This window comes from Schistocerca nitens, chromosome 3 (genome assembly GCF_023898315.1).
Source record: "Schistocerca nitens isolate TAMUIC-IGC-003100 chromosome 3, iqSchNite1.1, whole genome shotgun sequence".
Taxonomy (NCBI): Eukaryota; Metazoa; Arthropoda; class Insecta; order Orthoptera; family Acrididae; genus Schistocerca; species Schistocerca nitens.
This window is the reverse complement of record NC_064616.1, coordinates 699,298,804-699,317,198: the sequence shown is the minus strand read 5'-3', so window position 1 is coordinate 699,317,198 and position 18,395 is coordinate 699,298,804. Positions and strand designations below refer to the sequence as shown.

Genomic DNA, 18,395 nt, shown 5'->3' with positions numbered 1-18,395 from the left:
CGTTTTATTTAACCTCAGTAACACTAAACAAGTTTCCATTTTAAGTAACTGCACCACGACTACACATGGAAGTTTCTATTTTTAAGATTTCAATAATATTTTTGGCATACACTATGTTGTCTTACGAGAATAAATACCACTTACTTTCAAATGCATGTGCTGTGAATTGTTTACTATCATTGTATGCTACCTACTAAACATGACATCATGATGTTGCAGTCTCAATACTATTTTTTGTTTTAAATGTGGCTTTAATTGCCACGTACTCTGCAATGAAGTCACTATAGATGGTTTTTTCTAGTTAAAAAAAAAAATTTTTTTTTTTAAAGTGAGCTATCAGAAAAGTTTTACTAGAGGGAAAAAATGCCATAAAAGGAGAACATATTGCAGATTCAGAACAATACTTTCCCCACAAATGTTGGCTTTTGAAGCAGGAGCCACTAATTCTCTTTCAAATAACTCCCATATTGTCTCCATGGGGTTCTTTGGTCCCCATTCTAGTCCTCTGGTCAAGGAAAAAACCCTGCTTGCAACAAGTAGTGATCCCAGGTCATCCATATGAGAGTAAGAAATGATGATTGATGCTAATGCTCCATGCTTTTTTTCAAATGCAGAATTTATTGGGAGAACAAGTAACGGACAAGATTAGGTTAGAAAATACTTGCCATCCTTTTCTATGAAAATTATGATGTTATCATCCCACTTCCAATAGCCACAGTCAATGTGAACACTAAAGTGTACTATCTAAGGCTTCAAAAGACTAGAAGTAGAAAGTTCAGGTACTGAGTTATGATACATTAACAACTTCATTATTCTGGCATTTTTGAATAGATGGTATGGTATACAAATTTATGTTGAATTCAGAGAAACAACTGATGGCCATTCTCTCTACAGCTGCTGTGACTTTCCTGTTTTCTCAGTGATGCAGAAAAGTTGAGTGCTGCCAGTTTGTGTGGCACAGACACCAGTACCACATCCATGGTACCATGTTAATGGTTTCATTCAGGGTCTTCAGTGACAAATGTGGGATGTGATACTTTGAAAATAAGCAGGTAGTTTTGTTGAAATACAGCCCTCCCCTTAGTTCAACAGTTGGTCTTGCATTTTCTCTTACTGCCTATTCATTGTTCGGGGCACTAACAAACACTGACACACTTGTCATTGCAAAGATCACAGAAAAGCATTCAAAAACTAAAGAAAAAAAATCATCATTTAATTTCTTAGTTATCTACACTCCTTGCAACAAATGCAAACATTTCATTGCTATATTTGCAACCAGGAATGGATCTGATAAACACGAACACTACAATACTAATTATGCACTTATGAGCCACCCAGTTTTCTGTATATTATGTAAATGACCAGAAAAGTACCACACCTTAGACCAGCTTAGGATTTCAACAGCTTGCACACCTTTTTTTCTATTTTTAGATAGCACCAAATGTTTCAGAGTAATGTGGCACCAGTAATCATGCAAATACCAAGGATGAAGATCGGAGGAAAATAAGGGTGAGCAGATAACACAAGTGTCAATCTCAAAAATGCAACATGCATAGTAACTTTAAATTTTATTGCACTTGGGATGGAAAAATACATTATTACTTGCATTACACAAGCACTAGTCAAAATGGCCAGACTAGTACCTGCAGATACACATTTCTCTAATGGTTTAAGAATGGGCTCCTTACCAACAGAGCTGTAACAGACACTAATGCTCTTAGAAATTTTTTTTTAACGTCTCCAGGTTTCGTGCACATACTTAACAACATTTCTGAGAGCAAACTGCATCAGATATAATCAGAAATTCATTCAGATGTTACCAAGCACATACGATAAAATTGCATTCTACAAGGGCTGCAGTTCTGGCCATGTCATCAGTCTTCTAGAACCTTTTCATTAACATGGAATACCGAATGATAAAACTGTATACAATTTAAATTAATATCATTTGGCAAGGAAGCTGAAAATCTCTCACTATTTGCATGCAACAAGAAAAGTTTGCTTCTATACTTGACATATAATTTAGAATATAAGCACTGAAAGGAGGAACATTATTGCATATTAAAAACAAAAAGAACATATACATGAGAACTTGATAGAACTTAAAAGAGAATAAACCCAATGGATAGGGTTATGAAAACATTCAATTTGGAGATTAGTTATTACAATAATTTTACAGTTTTCAGAAAATTGTGTCATTTGTTTCAGAATCAGTGAAGTGTGCACCCCTATTTATATTTCATGCAGTCACTCATTATCTAATTATGAACTTCACAATGAAAAACATATATCAGTGTATAAAAACACAAAGCTTAAAGCAACAGCCACTATCACACATGCAAACTCTATTCACTTTCTTCAATTACACTGCATCTTCAAACATGCATTGAAGTTCAATAAATGAGACACCCAACCTTACAGGTTTGTTATGAAATTCTAACTACTCTAACAGCTGTAACAAAACTGAAGGCAACAGAAAAATTAATACAAACAAACAAGTGTACTCAATAGCTTCTTGTTGGAATGTACAAAAGATGATTATTTCCCCTTTTCATTATCCATTCTTTGAAGAACCCTCGTCTTCTGCCATACCACCTCTGATAGCAGGTCAGGTGTGTGTGTGTGTGTGTGTGTGTGTGTGTGCATATTCATTCTTTTAGTGCATGCTCGTGACTCCGTTCATCCCACTTGTTTATGGATTTAGTTTCATAATATAAAAATTCTGCTTATGACCAAAGCACAGATAATAGCGGTAAATTTTGTACAATGTACTGCAAGGAAGAAAACAACACCAATTAAACTATACATTTTTATAATACTTCATTGCTTCCACAAATGCATACTATTTTTCAGATGTTATTATATTCCCAAAATTTGTAAGTTGCAATGATACAAATAATGAGCATCTGAAGATCTGCCTCTCTTGTCATAAGTAAATAGTGGTGCAGAAACTTACGAACACAATATATGAATTTTAAAATTAAATGATGTAAAAACAGACAGCGAGTGTGCTCTGCATCAGCGATATCAAGAACTTCATAAAAAGTTACAGTGCAAACCAGAATCTTTATGTGCACAATTAATACACAACTAAAGGGTAGAAACTGGCCACATAGAAGTAACTGGGGAACTACAAAGCTGTAGCTTATGTTTTAACAACTTTAGCACTAATAACATTATGTATGACATGAATTACTGTTTCCACTGGATCACCTGCAACTTAATCAAACTCTCCCTCCCACTTTTTTCCTCCTTTTTCTTATTGATTGGTGTGATCCTTCAGAACAACACACTGAGATTTTCATATATAGGAGAACCCCATGATTATTATATTTAACACTAGAAGCTGAACTCTTTAAAACAATCATGCTGTCACAATGAAAATTCATGCACATAATAAGGAGTAGGCTGCAGATCCACAAGACCTGTCCTTCAAAAACACATTCTACATTGGAAGGAACAAAACAACAGAGAGGACCCACATTACTGCCAACATACTAAATACAAGGAAAACAAAAATCACCAAACAGACCCACTATATTCACAAAATCGCATACTGGGATTTCATTCTTACAATTCCACAAACCACGAAAGTAATACAACACACAGTCGTTTTAGTCAACTTGCTACTGTGTCTGCCCAATTGCACATCACTTGCATTGTGATTTAGATGTGTACAATACACAGGACTTTCTACTTCTTGTTATTTTCGCACATTGTACAATCGTTTCTAAAATTTGTCAACCAATTTGGCAAGGGGCACACTCTCTGGGAGTACTTCAACCTTCGTACATGACACAGAATAATCTTTTTTTCCAGTAATTTGAATCCATCAATGTGAACAAGGCAGAGAGCTTTTCTGGGTACAAAGACTAAAAACTATCAGCCACATACCTAGAGATACAAATGATAGTGTCTTAAAATATATTTGAAATCTAACACACAGAATTTGAACTGACTTACACTCCTACCGCAAACATAAAATAAGAAAGAACCTCAAGACACAGCAGGATCTCCAAAAAGGGGAAAAAGTGCTCATACAGCTTACAGTCAATGTCTCCTCTGTTCATAGAATGCTGCTAAAAATACATTCTTGGCATACACAATAAGAGAGAGAGAGAGAGAGAGAGAGAAAAAACACTGGGTTTAGCCTTCTGTAATGAGCCACAGCAGAATTTTGCAGACTCATAGTAATATTGATACTTTTTTTGAATATTACAACATAAGCAATTTAAAACTTTTTGGACTTTGGCTACATTTCCTCATACAAGAGAAGATGCACAGAGGAAAGGGACAGAAACATGCACAACTAAATTTTATCACCCCTCTTCTGATTATTATTATCAGAACAATTTTATGTTCTAGTGTTTATCAATTCTAAAATGTAAGTAAGGAGTGTTGTTAAAGATACTACTTGCCTCCATAACAAGCAAGAATATTATGACACTGTTCTTAATGAATAATACCCAATACACCTCTAAAAGTGAACAATAAACTGACACTACCAAATAAGGCAATATTCACTCATTCAGTCCAAGGATGAGACTCAGTTTCGATACTACACAAATGAATGAAAAATCTTGTTAAAATTTCAAGGAAACTGCTCAGGATCTTTATTAAATGGGATGGAAGACATGCTTCTCTGATGTGAGATGCTCCCTTTCTCCAGAATCTCTTATATTTAAGTTTCTGAAGGAATGCAACAGTCAAAAGGCGTGTTAAGCAACACAAGAGATAAGGAACTTCTAGGACAGATTAAAACTAATAACTGGATAAGGAAGTGAATTTGAATGTCTCAGTTACATTTCCCAAATAAATATATGAGTATGCTCAATTGCTTGGATCACATCATCTCCATCTGCATGTCTTGCAAGTTCTCCTGACAAAGCTGCACAAGTTTAATTCGTACCTTATATTTTATAATCGTAACATTTGACGACTCAGGGATAAAGAGCGGGACTATGGCTCCCAAGGCCTTGGGTTTGATCCCCAGTCAGTCCTACGACTTTAATCTGTCAATTATCACTTTTTTTTACCTCTAGCTATTTTATTTTATTTTATTTATTTATTTTTTTTTTAATGTGAAAAATGCCGGGTTGTACTGTGGTTCGGACTACGTATTAAACTGTAGGTCCCCAAAAAATTGGCTGGGTAAGTCAGTTCAAATGTAAGAGAAAGTCAGCAGCATACCACCTCTAAAAGTACCATGCCTGGTCAAGCACTGTGGTGTCCAAACAAACCTTTGGATTGATGACAGCTTTATGTTTTAACATGATAACTATTCTGTTTGAATATTAACAAACAAAAAAATAGTACTAACACTGAATGTTTGTCTATAAACCTTACCATCAATGTATAATGGTTAATGTTACACATACTGCTTAATTGCCACTCAAGCTCAAAAACTGCTATGAAATAAGGAGAGGGGGAGGGGATGGGTGGTAGGTCTGAATGTCAATCACTATATTAAAAATTACCCAATCATAATTGTTGATATAGTGACTATGTCTACACTGCTGCATATTTCAACAAAAGAAAATGCACACTGAACACACGAATACCTGGTTTTTCATATGTTGTAAACAACAATTTCTCCAAAACATATTTCTATCTGAGCTTTGCAAATTACATTTTGTCATTGGAACTCTTCCACTATAAAGTCTCTCCCCTATTGAAACATGCAAATTCAAGCTTTAAAAAAAAATGAGGGGGGGTTAGATTTGCTTTTATGAACATTGTGATACCTTTGACTAGAGGACACTTCCTAAATCTTGTAGAAGTGATACCACAATACATAACCAAATGCAAAATAAAAATAATTGTAGTGACAATAAATATTTCGCAGCCTTACAAAACCATATCACAAGTTCTGAAGTGGACCTATCATTGATACTGAGTTACAAACATGCTAAAACTGATTGTTGTTGGAGAATCGGCAGAGATGTGGAAAAAAATCATTGGTATGAAAAATGAAAAAGGCACCCTAAGAGCAAGTTACAAGCATATCTGTTGCTGTGTAGTCTCACACTGGAAAAGAAAGATAAAATGGTACAGCAATGATAAAAGCTATAACTAACTAGGTGCTCTTCAGATGTGAAGATTTATGTAGGGATTCAACTCATTCCCAAACATCATACAGTTAGTACTGCTACAGAAAATCATAGAAACCATGCCAACACCTGTAACACAATTATTACACAGAATGTGAATATAACCATGCTCAAGTTTGCTTAAATAAGTAATCATGTGTCATTAATGTTAACTGTAGGAAAGTCAGAATAGAGATTCAGATTTCTCAGGATATGCATCATCAAAATCAAAAGGACAAACAATTGTTACAGTATTTAAATTATAATTTTCAGGATGATGCCATTTTCACCTAAGAAACCTTCATCTTCCATTAAAAAAAAAGAAAAAAAATACTCATCATAAAGTACTGTAGCTCAGGTAAGAACAGATGAGAGATTAGAATGGAAGAAAGCAAACTGATACCACTGCAGATACTCTACCAAAATTTCATCAAATGCTGAGTAACTAAAAGTAACCTCCAAATGACTAATTCCACAGCCCACTGATTTGGTCATCAAATAATAACAAATATAAAGGAAAAATAATAACTCCATAGACAAACAAATGTACAAAGGTAACATAAAATCACTAAAGAAAGCAAAAGACTGTTATTGTTAGCTTAAATTGGTAAGGAATAAGAAGGACAAGGTAATGGATATGAGTGGAATCATGGCCAAAAGCAATGAAAACTAATAAATATTACATGGCAGTTACATGAAAAATTCCCCTTTGTTCTTCAAGAAATCTTGTTGTCACCTGCAGACTAATACTAACACCTGTAGATGGCACATACTATGTTGTACCCAGGCGAAGGTGAGAAGTAACAGCAGCTGTAGCAACACTTCATCATTAGTCCACATTCATTAAATCATCAAATCATGAACATCCATAATCATGAAATGTATAAAATACACCTATGTAAAGAGATGTTTCATATTTTTGTTCTAGCTTATGTATGAAAATAAAGAAATTATTATTATTTCTGTTGAAAAAAGTCAAATATTTGAATTTCTTAGGTAGTATAAATTACAGAATGTGAAGTCTAGTGCCAAGCATGCTGCATCATCAGCTTAGAATGTAAAAAGTATAAATTCAAATGGGAACCTAGGCACGTGGTGTCATATGAATCACTGCATAATCAACAGTTTATGTAAAGACAATTCATTATGTTAACCAGATTCATCATTTTTAGTGACAGATAGAGATGACAGCTTCCACTGCCAACAGAAAATGTGGACTGCCATCAAAAAGACATTTGTAGTGGAGAAACAGTGCCTCACATTCAGTGTATGTATGTGTTCAAACAATGACACATTACAGTGTAGAAATGAACTCACTGAAGCAAAAATAACAGCATATGCTGAACACCTATGAGAGTCAACTGAATTAACTAAAATTTGAAATGTTCCATTTCTCAAAGATACTAATTTAATTTTATGCTGTGTTAAAAGAATTTTTTGAGATGAACAGTGATCACGAGTTTTAATCCTTATGGAACTGATGATCTTTACATGCGAAACATCTAGTCTGTAACTGGATACAATATATTCCAGTACTTACATAATAATATGCTACTGGTTCCTTCTGCTCTTCCACTTCAGCCCCAATTTTCCTTGTAACATCTTTGGCCTTGAATTTGGGATTAAACTTTGGACTCTTTTTGAATTTGGTATATGTTACAGTTGGAGGACTTTCAGGAGAGGATGCAGCAGAAGATGTACTGCTTGCTGCAGGAGAAATGGAAATGGTAGTGGATTCCATAGTTTCTTCTGGCTTTGGAACAGAGGGCTTACTTGAAGGCTTGGTTTTCGGCGGCCTTGTGATCAGGGCAGAGATACGAGCCAGTTCAGGAGAAGGTTCACGTTTGACAGGTTCTTCTGTACTAGAGCACTGCTGCTCTTTCTCACTGTCTTCTTCTTCTTCTTCATCATCTTGATTCTTTGTGAAAGATTTTATCACACTGTAACAAAAATTGTTTTTGTTTTTGGTTTGGTAATACATACGAATGATGGTCACACATTTGTGAAAAATCGAAGAACTTTCTTCAATAGCTCTGTTTTAAATAATTATGCATTCCTACAGCTGGACAGTACAGAAACACACAATGACTATAAATTTCTTCATGTGTGGGTACACAGCCTTGATGTGATTTCTGAATGACGAAAAAATTTAAAAAAAATAAATTTTCAGTCTGTGGCCATTTCAAATGTACTTTGTTCCCACATAGCACCAAACAGGTTTTAAATATGACACCTACATCAATGACGCAAACACATTTGAAAATGACCACAGGCCAAAACCGGTCAGCAATATCGTATAGTGGGTCTCTCTCCCAAGATCCATCAAGTGCATTTTCTCTGGTGTTTCGGCAAATGTTTGCATTTTAGTTTCTGCAATGTGTAGGTGGAGTCAGTCCAGTATCAGTGAAAGTGTCAGTTTGTTTCTCATTACAAGAAAAATTATTTTAAATCACTGCAGGAAATACTGCAACTAGCTCTCAACACGGTGAACTATGTGGATGGCATTGTTCAGGCAGACTGGGCATCACAACTAGACGATTGGCTCTACAGCTGTCAGTGAGCATTACAAGTGCATCTGCCAATGACTGAGACTCTTGGATATGGAAGGTGTACTCAAGATGTGCTCCACAAATGCTCACAACAGACAACAATCACTGGAGTGCTACTATCTGTCATCACCAAAAAAGAAGAAATTCATGGCAGCTCCCTCTGCTAGCAAAGTAATGATGAAGGTCTTTTGGGATAGTGATGGTGTCATTTTTGTGGATTTTTTTCCAAAAAGGTCAATCATTAGCTCAGAGGCATAAGTGAAGACTCTGATCTAACTCAAGACCTGTTTCTGATGTGTTTGGTCTCAAAAGAATCCCGACGACAATCCATGCCCACACCCAAGTCTCTGAAGTGATGAGCACACCACTAAATTGGGTTGAATATCACTACCTTATCCTGTAGCACAGACCTGGCATCCTCAGACTTAGACCTGTTTGTGCCCCTATAGAGATTATCTATTTGGGACATACTTTGAAGATGATAGGAGCATACTTCATGTAGCAAAAACATGGATACCAGCATAGGTCAAGATCTTTTACCAATAGGGAACACATGCTCTTACACACAAATAAGGGAACACAACATGGTGGAGATCATGAAGAAAACCTTATAAGTGAAAGAAATGTTGATTGATACTGTTAACAAAACGTAACTCTTAAAAAAAAAATAGTGGCACACTTACAAAGCACTCTACAACGCCAAGCTGTTCACAGCCTATCTAATGGAATCCTTCCTTGTGCATCCAATATCATAACCCACTCAAGTAATTAAAGTTTCCTTGATACTATATCCACAATCTGGACCTAGAGCAAGGTGTCACAGGGAGGCTTCTGCAATATCAATGATGTTTATGTTGACCGCACACAGTGCGCCACACACTGCCCATATCTCCACACGAGATGCGTCATTACAAAATGCCACCATTGGCCACCATTGCGAGCCCTGCTATCCAAAGGGACCACCCTGTTCCTATAGGTGGCACTACTACCACCATCAGAGTATGCTGTCTACGCTTCTACTCCCTGCATGCAAATATATATGTTGGTGTTTCTTTTTATCAAACCGCACACCGAGCTCTGCCAAGATCTCGAAAGACTTGCAGTGAGAATACAACTGCAAATGTTGTGCAATGTTGTCAATGCACCATACAGAACTGTTTCTGAAACAGTCTAGGACAGACAACGGCTAATACTATGTTTTGCATAGTTTTAGTATGCTGTACATATTATAAATAAATGTGTTGATGTTTTAGTTAATTATTAAAAGTTTGTAATATTCAAGGATTACCCAACCACACTGTACAAACAATGGGCACAACAGCTTCCATAACCCACCTTACATATGTTGCAGAACAGAACTTATTTTATATCAAAGACCCTTTCCTTCATATAACCTCAGAGGAAGTAATCCAGTGTTGTTAAATTTGGGGAATGGGACGGCTATCACACATCAACAAAGCAAGATGCCAACAGTTTGGAAATGTTTTTCAGAATATAGGCACAATTAAAAAAGATAAAAAAATCTCACACATGCCAAATGCACATCACACCACAACTTTTGGACTTGTCTAGGACTTTTTGTGTAAATGTTGAGGACAAGATTTTCCTGGGATCAAGTTTCATTTATTAAGATACACAGTCATAAAAATCTGCTTTGCCGGATATCAGCACTTGTTGGAGAAACAAGAGAAGAGTCTGTTCTGCCTGTCAATGTCTCTCTAATTCTTGAACTATGTGCAGATTGTACAGAGAAACTTAAAATCATCCAGTAAGTGACCAAGTAAACATAATAACAGTTGTAATGCTGGATGTCTGGAACTGTGTTCCAGAGATATGCACACTTTTTTCCCCATCTTCTTACACATTCAATCACTTCTTCCCCGCTTGGTGATCGCTGGTTCATAAAACTAACAGTGGACCTCCACTGCCTCAGTCACCTGACAATACGGTGCATTTCAAGTTAAGCCATATGGCGATCATTACGGTTCTGTCACAAGGCCACCGAGTCTCAACATAACCGATTTGAATAAAGGCTTCCACCACTACAATTCACGTCTCCACAAAGCAATGCACCATGACACCCATCTGAGAAATGTGCACATTCACGGCATTCAGTGTGCATTTTGTCAGAGTTGCCAACTGCAGTGGGTAGATACAATACATACTGGACACTCTGTTCCAACGTAGATTGACTGACATGTTGAGTTTCATTCCATCTTCCCAGGTTCAGCTCCCTGGCCTTGTAATCAAGTCACCATTGATTAATATAACAACATTTTGTGACAACAGTGATGGTTTCGCAATGTTGTCATGCCTGTACTGGTCTAAAGTAGTGACATAGCACTTTCTTATGTACCAGGTGATCAAAAAGTCAGTATAAAGTTGAAAACTGAATAAATCACGGAATAATGTAGATAGAGAGGCACAAATTGACACACATGCTTGGAATGACATGGGGTTTTATTAGAACCAAAAAAATACAAAAGTTCAAATATGGAGTTTCCACGATAGTTCTAGGATTTTCGGTAGCCCAAATTCTGCAGTTGTGGGTGTTGACAGACCCTCAGAGCATGAAATGAGCTTCGTCGGTCCACAACACGTTACTCAACCAATCGTCATCTTCCGCCATCTTTTGAAACGTCCACACCGCAAATGCCCTCCACTTCACTAAATCGTCAGGTAACAGTTCATGATGCCGATGGATTTTGTACGGATAGCATCGGAGGGTATGCCTCAGTGCCAACCAAACAGTAGTGTATGGAATGCCGGTGCGATGTGTGACTGCACAAGCGCTGAGTTCCCCGTGCATACATGAACCCGCTACAGTCTCCATTTCTTCCTGAACTGTCTCAGCAGCACTACGCCTTGTGCTCGGTCGCCACAGCTGCATTTGTCAACGGACCTTTACCCGTTCGAATCCCCTTCCTACGGTGATAGGATCGTAACGCTGAACTAGCACATTCCGCATTCTGATAATAAAGATTCACTAAAAACGCCTTTTCAGGTAACGTCAACATGCTGCGACTGCTGGCGCATCTGATTCTCTCTCTCATTACAGCTCCTTTTATACACGATTGTCATGCGCAGTCACTGACGTTTTGCTGTCCAGCGCCATCTGTCGGACATTTTGTGAACTACTACTTTTTTTTTTTTTTTTTTTTTTTTTTTTTTTTTTTTTTTTGTTCTAATAAAACCCCATGTCATTCCAAGCATGTGTGTCAATTTTTACCTCTCCATCTACATTATTCCGTGGTTTATTAAGTTTTCAAATTTATACTGACTTTCTGATCACCTGGTGTGTGTGTGTGTGTGTGTGTGTGTGTGTGTGTGATGCTTTTCATTGTCATAGTTTTAAATCATGGCCATAATGTAGCCAGTATTTTTGCAATGCTGGCACAAGCAATTGCATCTCCAGGAGCAGCACCAACATCTGCAGCAGGGTTAGACATAGGAACTGCTCATATAGAGTGCGGAATTGCTCTTTATACATACCGAACTGGTGTTGAACTAGGTGCCTACACAGAAGCCTTCCCCTTTGCTGTCCCAATGCCATTCATGATTCACTGGCTTCGGCAAGTCTACAGGAAGATGGGAGAACTACCAGTGTCAGTTGTTATGCACGGCCAGGTAAGGAGTATTGTCAATGCAGTTGATAAAGCTGCCTCGTTACTGTCCAGCAGTGCAGGATTGTATGAAAACGTGCAGAATTTGAACCCAAGCATGTGAAACTTAAGGCTGAGGATCTACGTCAGTTGCTCATACAGTATTTTGGTCAACAAATCAACATGGTGGCGGCATGATTACTGTTTAATTAGCAGCACAAGTGCTCTGGACAGTTGTATGCTCTGGTTAACATCCAACCCCAAGGTCTACACTAGGGCACTGGCATTGTCTAGTCCTTTCTTAGCTAAAGTTGCTACGATTGTGGAACTGCATGAACTTAATGAAGCGGAAAGGACATACTGTCCAACTATTTGCAGGTAGCAAAATTAGACATGTGAGGTAAACAGCACCCGGGGCCCTGTGGGGTGAGCCACGCAGCCTTGCCTTCTGTTGAAGACACGGTCCATTGACACCATTGACAATTTGAGTGCAGTGACATCACAGTGCTGCCCATCTTTATCTGTGTTGGGATCAGCGTTTTCAAGTCAACGTTCACACAGCATCACTCCCATTCCACTTAACAGGCTAGTCAGCTGTCCTGCCCTGAGGTCATTTGTGGGGTATGTCACACATTTGGTGACATTTTGTGACAGTCTGCGAGCTGCAGACCGGTTGTTGGAGGCTCCGGTGTTTTCTCTCAACTCTGAGACTGTCTCAGGTGTCCCACAAGCATCGCCCCAGCTCATTTTGCTTAAGATGGCAATGTATGGGTGACCAATTGAGCTTAAGGTAGGCACGGGACGAAGATACAGGCTCTAGGCTGTATCTTATAGCAAGCAGTATATTGCTTTTAGGGTGCAATTCTGTGTCTCTGCATGTCGTAAGAAAGTGGAACAAAAACGTATATTGTAAGTCATTAATTTGCTGCTGGCTCAAAATATTTATGGGTTAGATGTCTTTTCTCTTTATGGTTTCCAGATAGTTGACAAAATTGATTTACAGTTGCAAGCAGCCCCCTTTTAAGACACAGACTCTTTATTATGGTAGTATGACTAGCTGTTTGAGAATACACTGGTTCAGACAGAAAATTTTGAGGTACACATCTTTCTTAACCTATCAGCAATAGCTAAATTTCATCTTCATCAATATATCGAGCATTATTTTGGTTTATTTGAAGTGTAAGTAATACTAAAATGAAAATATAGAAATTCAAAAACAAGTTTCTGCTTAGGGACTCAACTCCATGGTCGTTATATTATTATTCTGCACTCTTTCCACTGCACCAACCACTGCCACTAAACTATGCTATCATAAACGACCAATCCATGCCAAAAATGCTTGTTTTTATAAACACTTAGCCATCTGGAGCTCCCACTTCAATGACTTTCATTTCTGTTCAAGCACTGCATTATCATACATTTGGATTCAATCAGCGCAACTGTAGCACTACTTGTCATTTCCCCTCCTGTTCCACTTACAAATATTCTGAGGAAAAAACAACTGTCTGTATGCTTCCGTACGAGCCCTAATTTCTCGTATCTTATCTTTGTGGTTCTTACATGCAATATACATTGTCGGTAGAAGAATCGTTCGGCAGTCAGCTTCAAATGCCGGTTCTCTAAATTTCCTCAATAGTATTTCTCGAAAAGAGTATTGCCTTCCTTCCAGTGATTCCCACTTGAGCTAGTGAGGCATCTATGTAACACTTTGAACCTACTGATAACAAATCTAGCCGCCCACGTCTGAATTGCTTCGATGTTAGGCAACAACTGGGGAAAGGGGAGCTGCAGTGTACTGTGAAATATGAGCCATATTTTGTTTCTATGACCCTCCACATCACTTAGTGATGAATGCTAGATTAAACAGCAGAGTGAAAAAAATTACCCCGCCTGGGTCCTACAACCTTTTTGTTTCCATCCAAATGCTCTACAACTTGACCATCACACCACATGCGCATATGGTAACACTTTTTGCTGTCTCAAGGCACTGCTGCAGTCTCAAGTTATGGTGACTGTTGGTTAGGTGGCAATGGCATTGTTTCTATAACTTAAGTTTAATTCATTGTATTTCGAACGGTTTCTATAATATATTTATAAATTACATACACAAACCTTCCACATGAATCAGTGTGTCTACTAACGAAAAAGAGATCAAAATCCTTATAGCAATTCCTGAAATTAGCCTCCACATAGAGATAGACATAAGGAAGCGATCTTAATTTATATATACACTTGCACCATAAAGCAATTAGTTGAATGGGGTAGAAATTGGTAGATATACTGTACATGTACAGACAAACAAATGATTACAAAAAATTTCGTGACTTATTCAAGAGAAAGAGCTTCACAAATTGAGCAAGTCAATAATGTAGCTTCACAAATTGAGCAAGTCAATAATGTGTTGGTCCTCATGAAGTTGTTGCATGTTGTCCTGAGGGATATCAATCCAAATTCTGCCAAATTGGCACTTTAGATAGTCAAGGTCCCAAGTTAGTCAGAAGGTCCTGCCCATAATGCTCCAAAAGTTCTCAATTGAGGAGAGATCCAGTGACCTTGCTGGCCAATGTGGGGTTTGTCAAGCACAAAGGCAAGCAGTAGAAACTCTTGCCGTGTGCAGGCAGGTATTATCTTGCTAAAATATAATCCCAGGGTGGCTTGAAATAGAATATTGTTGACATACTGCTGTGCTGTAAGGGTGCAGCGGATGACAACCAAACGGGTCTTGCTATGAAAAGAAATGGCACCTCAGATAGTCATTCCTGGTTGTCAGGCCATATAGAGGGTGACAGTCAGGTTGGTACCTCACAGCTGTCCAGAGCATTTCCAGATTTGTCTTCACTGGTCATTGGGGCTCAACTTGAAGCAGGATTCATTACTGAAGACAATCCTATTCCAATCAATGAGATTCCAGGTCAAAGACATGTCTGGAGATGACCCCGACAGCAAATGGGATACAGCACAGTGGCATTCTACACCCTGTTTTATTGTCCTTCATGGTAAGCCACCTTGGGCCTACATTTCAGTAAGATAATGCCCATTGCACAAGGCAAGAATTTCCGCTGCTTGTCTTCATGCTTCCCAAATCCTACCTTGGCCAGCAAGGTTAATGGATCTCTTCCCAACTGATAATATTTGGAGTATTATTGGCAGTGTCATCCAACAAGCTTGAGATTTTGACATTCTTACACATCAATTAGACTGAATTTGGCAGGATATCCCTCAGGAGGACATCCAAAAACTCTGTCTATCAATTCCAAGCTGAATATCTGCTCGCATAAGGGCCAGGGGTTGTATATAGAGATGTACATATCAATTTCCAAAGTTTTGTAGGTAATTTTTGAAAAATAAAGTAGCTAAAAAGTCAACAAACGACCAGGAATTCTAGAAAATTTCACAGAATGCTTTTTAGTTGCTCCATCTGAGGACTAGCTCACATGAATGGGCTTGTGGGCTGACAGGCTGAGCAAAATTCTAGCCAGGTAAAGGCACCCATTCACAGAAGACTGGCCATATCTTTTGTCAACAGTAAAACTGAGTTCACAGGTAGCATAATCAAACCACAGAACATCGAGTAAAGCAAGGCAGATAGGGAAAGAACCTCTACTAAGAAAAACATAGTAGGATGACTAACTGTCCTGAATGTAGTTGGAAACAATCGAAAGAAACAGCATTCCTCTTGATTACATGCTCACATAGCCATAGTCTGAAGATTTCTGTTCACAATCTGTAGTGTTATGTAAAATATTGATAATGAGTGCAAACTTCGATTTTATATCATGTTAATCATAATTCTTGTTTGTTATGCTAAAACAATGTACTAAGTATTAATGTAAACAAATTATTATTATATCTTATTGCTTTTACTATTTGTTAGCCTCTAGCAGTGTGCTAAGGTACTGTGGTGCAGAGATTTCAATGTGTACCACAACTGAAGACATGTACCTGCAAAAAATGAAGAATTAATTATGTAACTCTATTTTCTGAGGCGATAAAAAAACTTCATCAGTACCTTAAAGTCTTCCAAAGCCATTGTTCTTTGTCACACTATCAGGAAACTGAAACTGATGTCATTATTACCCATAACTTCTTCCTTCTTACAGACAAATTTAAAAGTAAATGATGGTGACAGCTACGGGAACATGATGGAACTGGCCTACACCAACTTTTTATCCGTTATATGCAACAGACATTCCCACCTTAAATCTACTTATTCCACATCAAAATCCTAAGCTACATGTCTATATACTGACCTTCATGTGATGAGGCTCACATCGAAACCTTTGTCAGTTTCAAACAAATTATTACATTTCACTCCCCTGTGATGCACTGCAATATCCCAACACCCTCCTTAACTCAGTCTTACACAGGTCTCCCTCCCCCCTCTTGTATTTTTTCTTCCTTCTTTTCTCCTTATTCTCCAATTACAATTTCTTAACCTGTTATACTGCATTTTCATTTTATTCTACTTTATTACTTTTTATCTTTTAGTTCCTTTTTCTTGTTCTATATCAGTCTTTTTTTGTTCTTCTATCCCTTCACTGTGATCAGGCTGGTAACAATACTTACTTATCTGCCATTATGAGGTTCCCCCTCTCCCCCCCACCCCCCATCCCCACCCCACCCAATAATGAAGAGTCTAATGCAATTTTCTTCATATTTGTCTCTGCTGTTACATTTACCTCGTGGATCCCTCTTAACTTGCATTCTGGGTTACTTGCTCACCTCCCTTTTCTTATGACCACTCTCAATTTTGTTCTTCTTTTCTCCCTGCGAAGAAGGAACCTAAGGTTGGAAGATGCTGTTTTTATTTATTTATGGCTTCCATTCATTCAACTTGAAGTTGCATCTCCTGAAGTTAATGACTAGCTAACCTATCAGACTTTTTGTTAAATCAATAAATAAACAGGACATATAATAATCAATGCCTTCAGTTACAAATATTTGTTTTTTTATGTTACACATTGTACTTTGGCCTACATGAGTTCTTTGTCAGGTGTAATTAGATTTTTACAAAAGATTTCGTGTTCTTTCAAATGGCGATGTAAACAAAGAGCTTTGAGTGAAGTCATGGGTTGAAATGAAGTGCAGTTGTCAACAGTACATTCCAATATAAAGTCAAGGAATGTTCCTCACTACTTCTCTAGAAAATAAATTTCCACAGTCTCTATTACTTGAGAGATAGAGAGCTTATGTAAGAAATGAAGTACACCAGATGATGAATGCACAGGGGCCTAAAAGCATTGTGTAACATAATAAAACACAAATATTTGATTGCTGTAACTTCTGTGTCATGTCCACAAATGTGAATTATGGATGAAATTAAGTTTCTGAATTGCATTTCACTTACATAGAAGAAAAGGAAGAGGTTAATTCTGCTGACTATTCATGAGCAACATAAGATGACTTGCACTACTGACTTGCAAACTTTAATTTTCAGTTTTTTTAGTTAGTTCTCACCATCAACAGCACTTATTTCTGCATATAATGTAACTGTTTCAAAGGGTGTGAAAATGCAGTGTTTCTCTGAAATAAATAAATTCATTCACAGTGACTAATGTGTTGCAGCCACAGCAGTGATCATAATGATAAGTCGGAACATTCATTCTATGAAAGAGAGTGGGCAATATTCAAAACATAAGTGTAACAGAAAATTCTCTGTTAAATGAAGCTGATGAAGTGTGTATGGAAAACAATGTAGATGCTGTTCCTCGGTACTATCACAGTTATAAAAAAAAAAAAAAAAATATGCAGGAGGGTACTGCCTGTTGCAAAAAAATTATCCAGTAGCAAAATAATATATAATGCAGAAAATAAAAGCAAAGTAGTATGGGACATCACAAAACATGAAAATGGAACAGGCAGACACAAATACAATAACATACAAGATTGGGTAGAACAATAGAGGATTGACAGGAATTGGCAAATTTTGTAAATGACTATTTTTCTGGTATTGCAAAGAAGTTGCAGCCTAAAGCACATGTAGCACCCACAATGAATTACACTGCAAGCAGAATGTTGCTTCCACAACAGAACTTCAAGTCAGAAAGACAATACAGAATTAAAAAATAAGAAGTTAACAGGCATGGACGAGGTTCCAGTACCTGTTCTGGAGGTGTGCACAGATAGCACACAAGACTTATTAACAAAAATAATAA

At 37.5% G+C, this 18,395-nt stretch overlaps 1 protein-coding gene across 1 annotated transcript in view; it reads right to left on the bottom strand.

Moving 5' to 3' along the window:
• LOC126248672 (transcription initiation factor TFIID subunit 3) overlaps positions 1-18,395 on the bottom strand; it is a 324,519-nt gene that overhangs the window by 77,495 nt on the left and 228,629 nt on the right. The window contains exon 8 of the mRNA XM_049949903.1: positions 7,863-8,029. Within this exon, the coding sequence (XP_049805860.1) occupies positions 7,863-8,029 (167 nt within the window). The remainder of the gene's footprint in view (positions 1-7,862; positions 8,030-18,395) is intronic.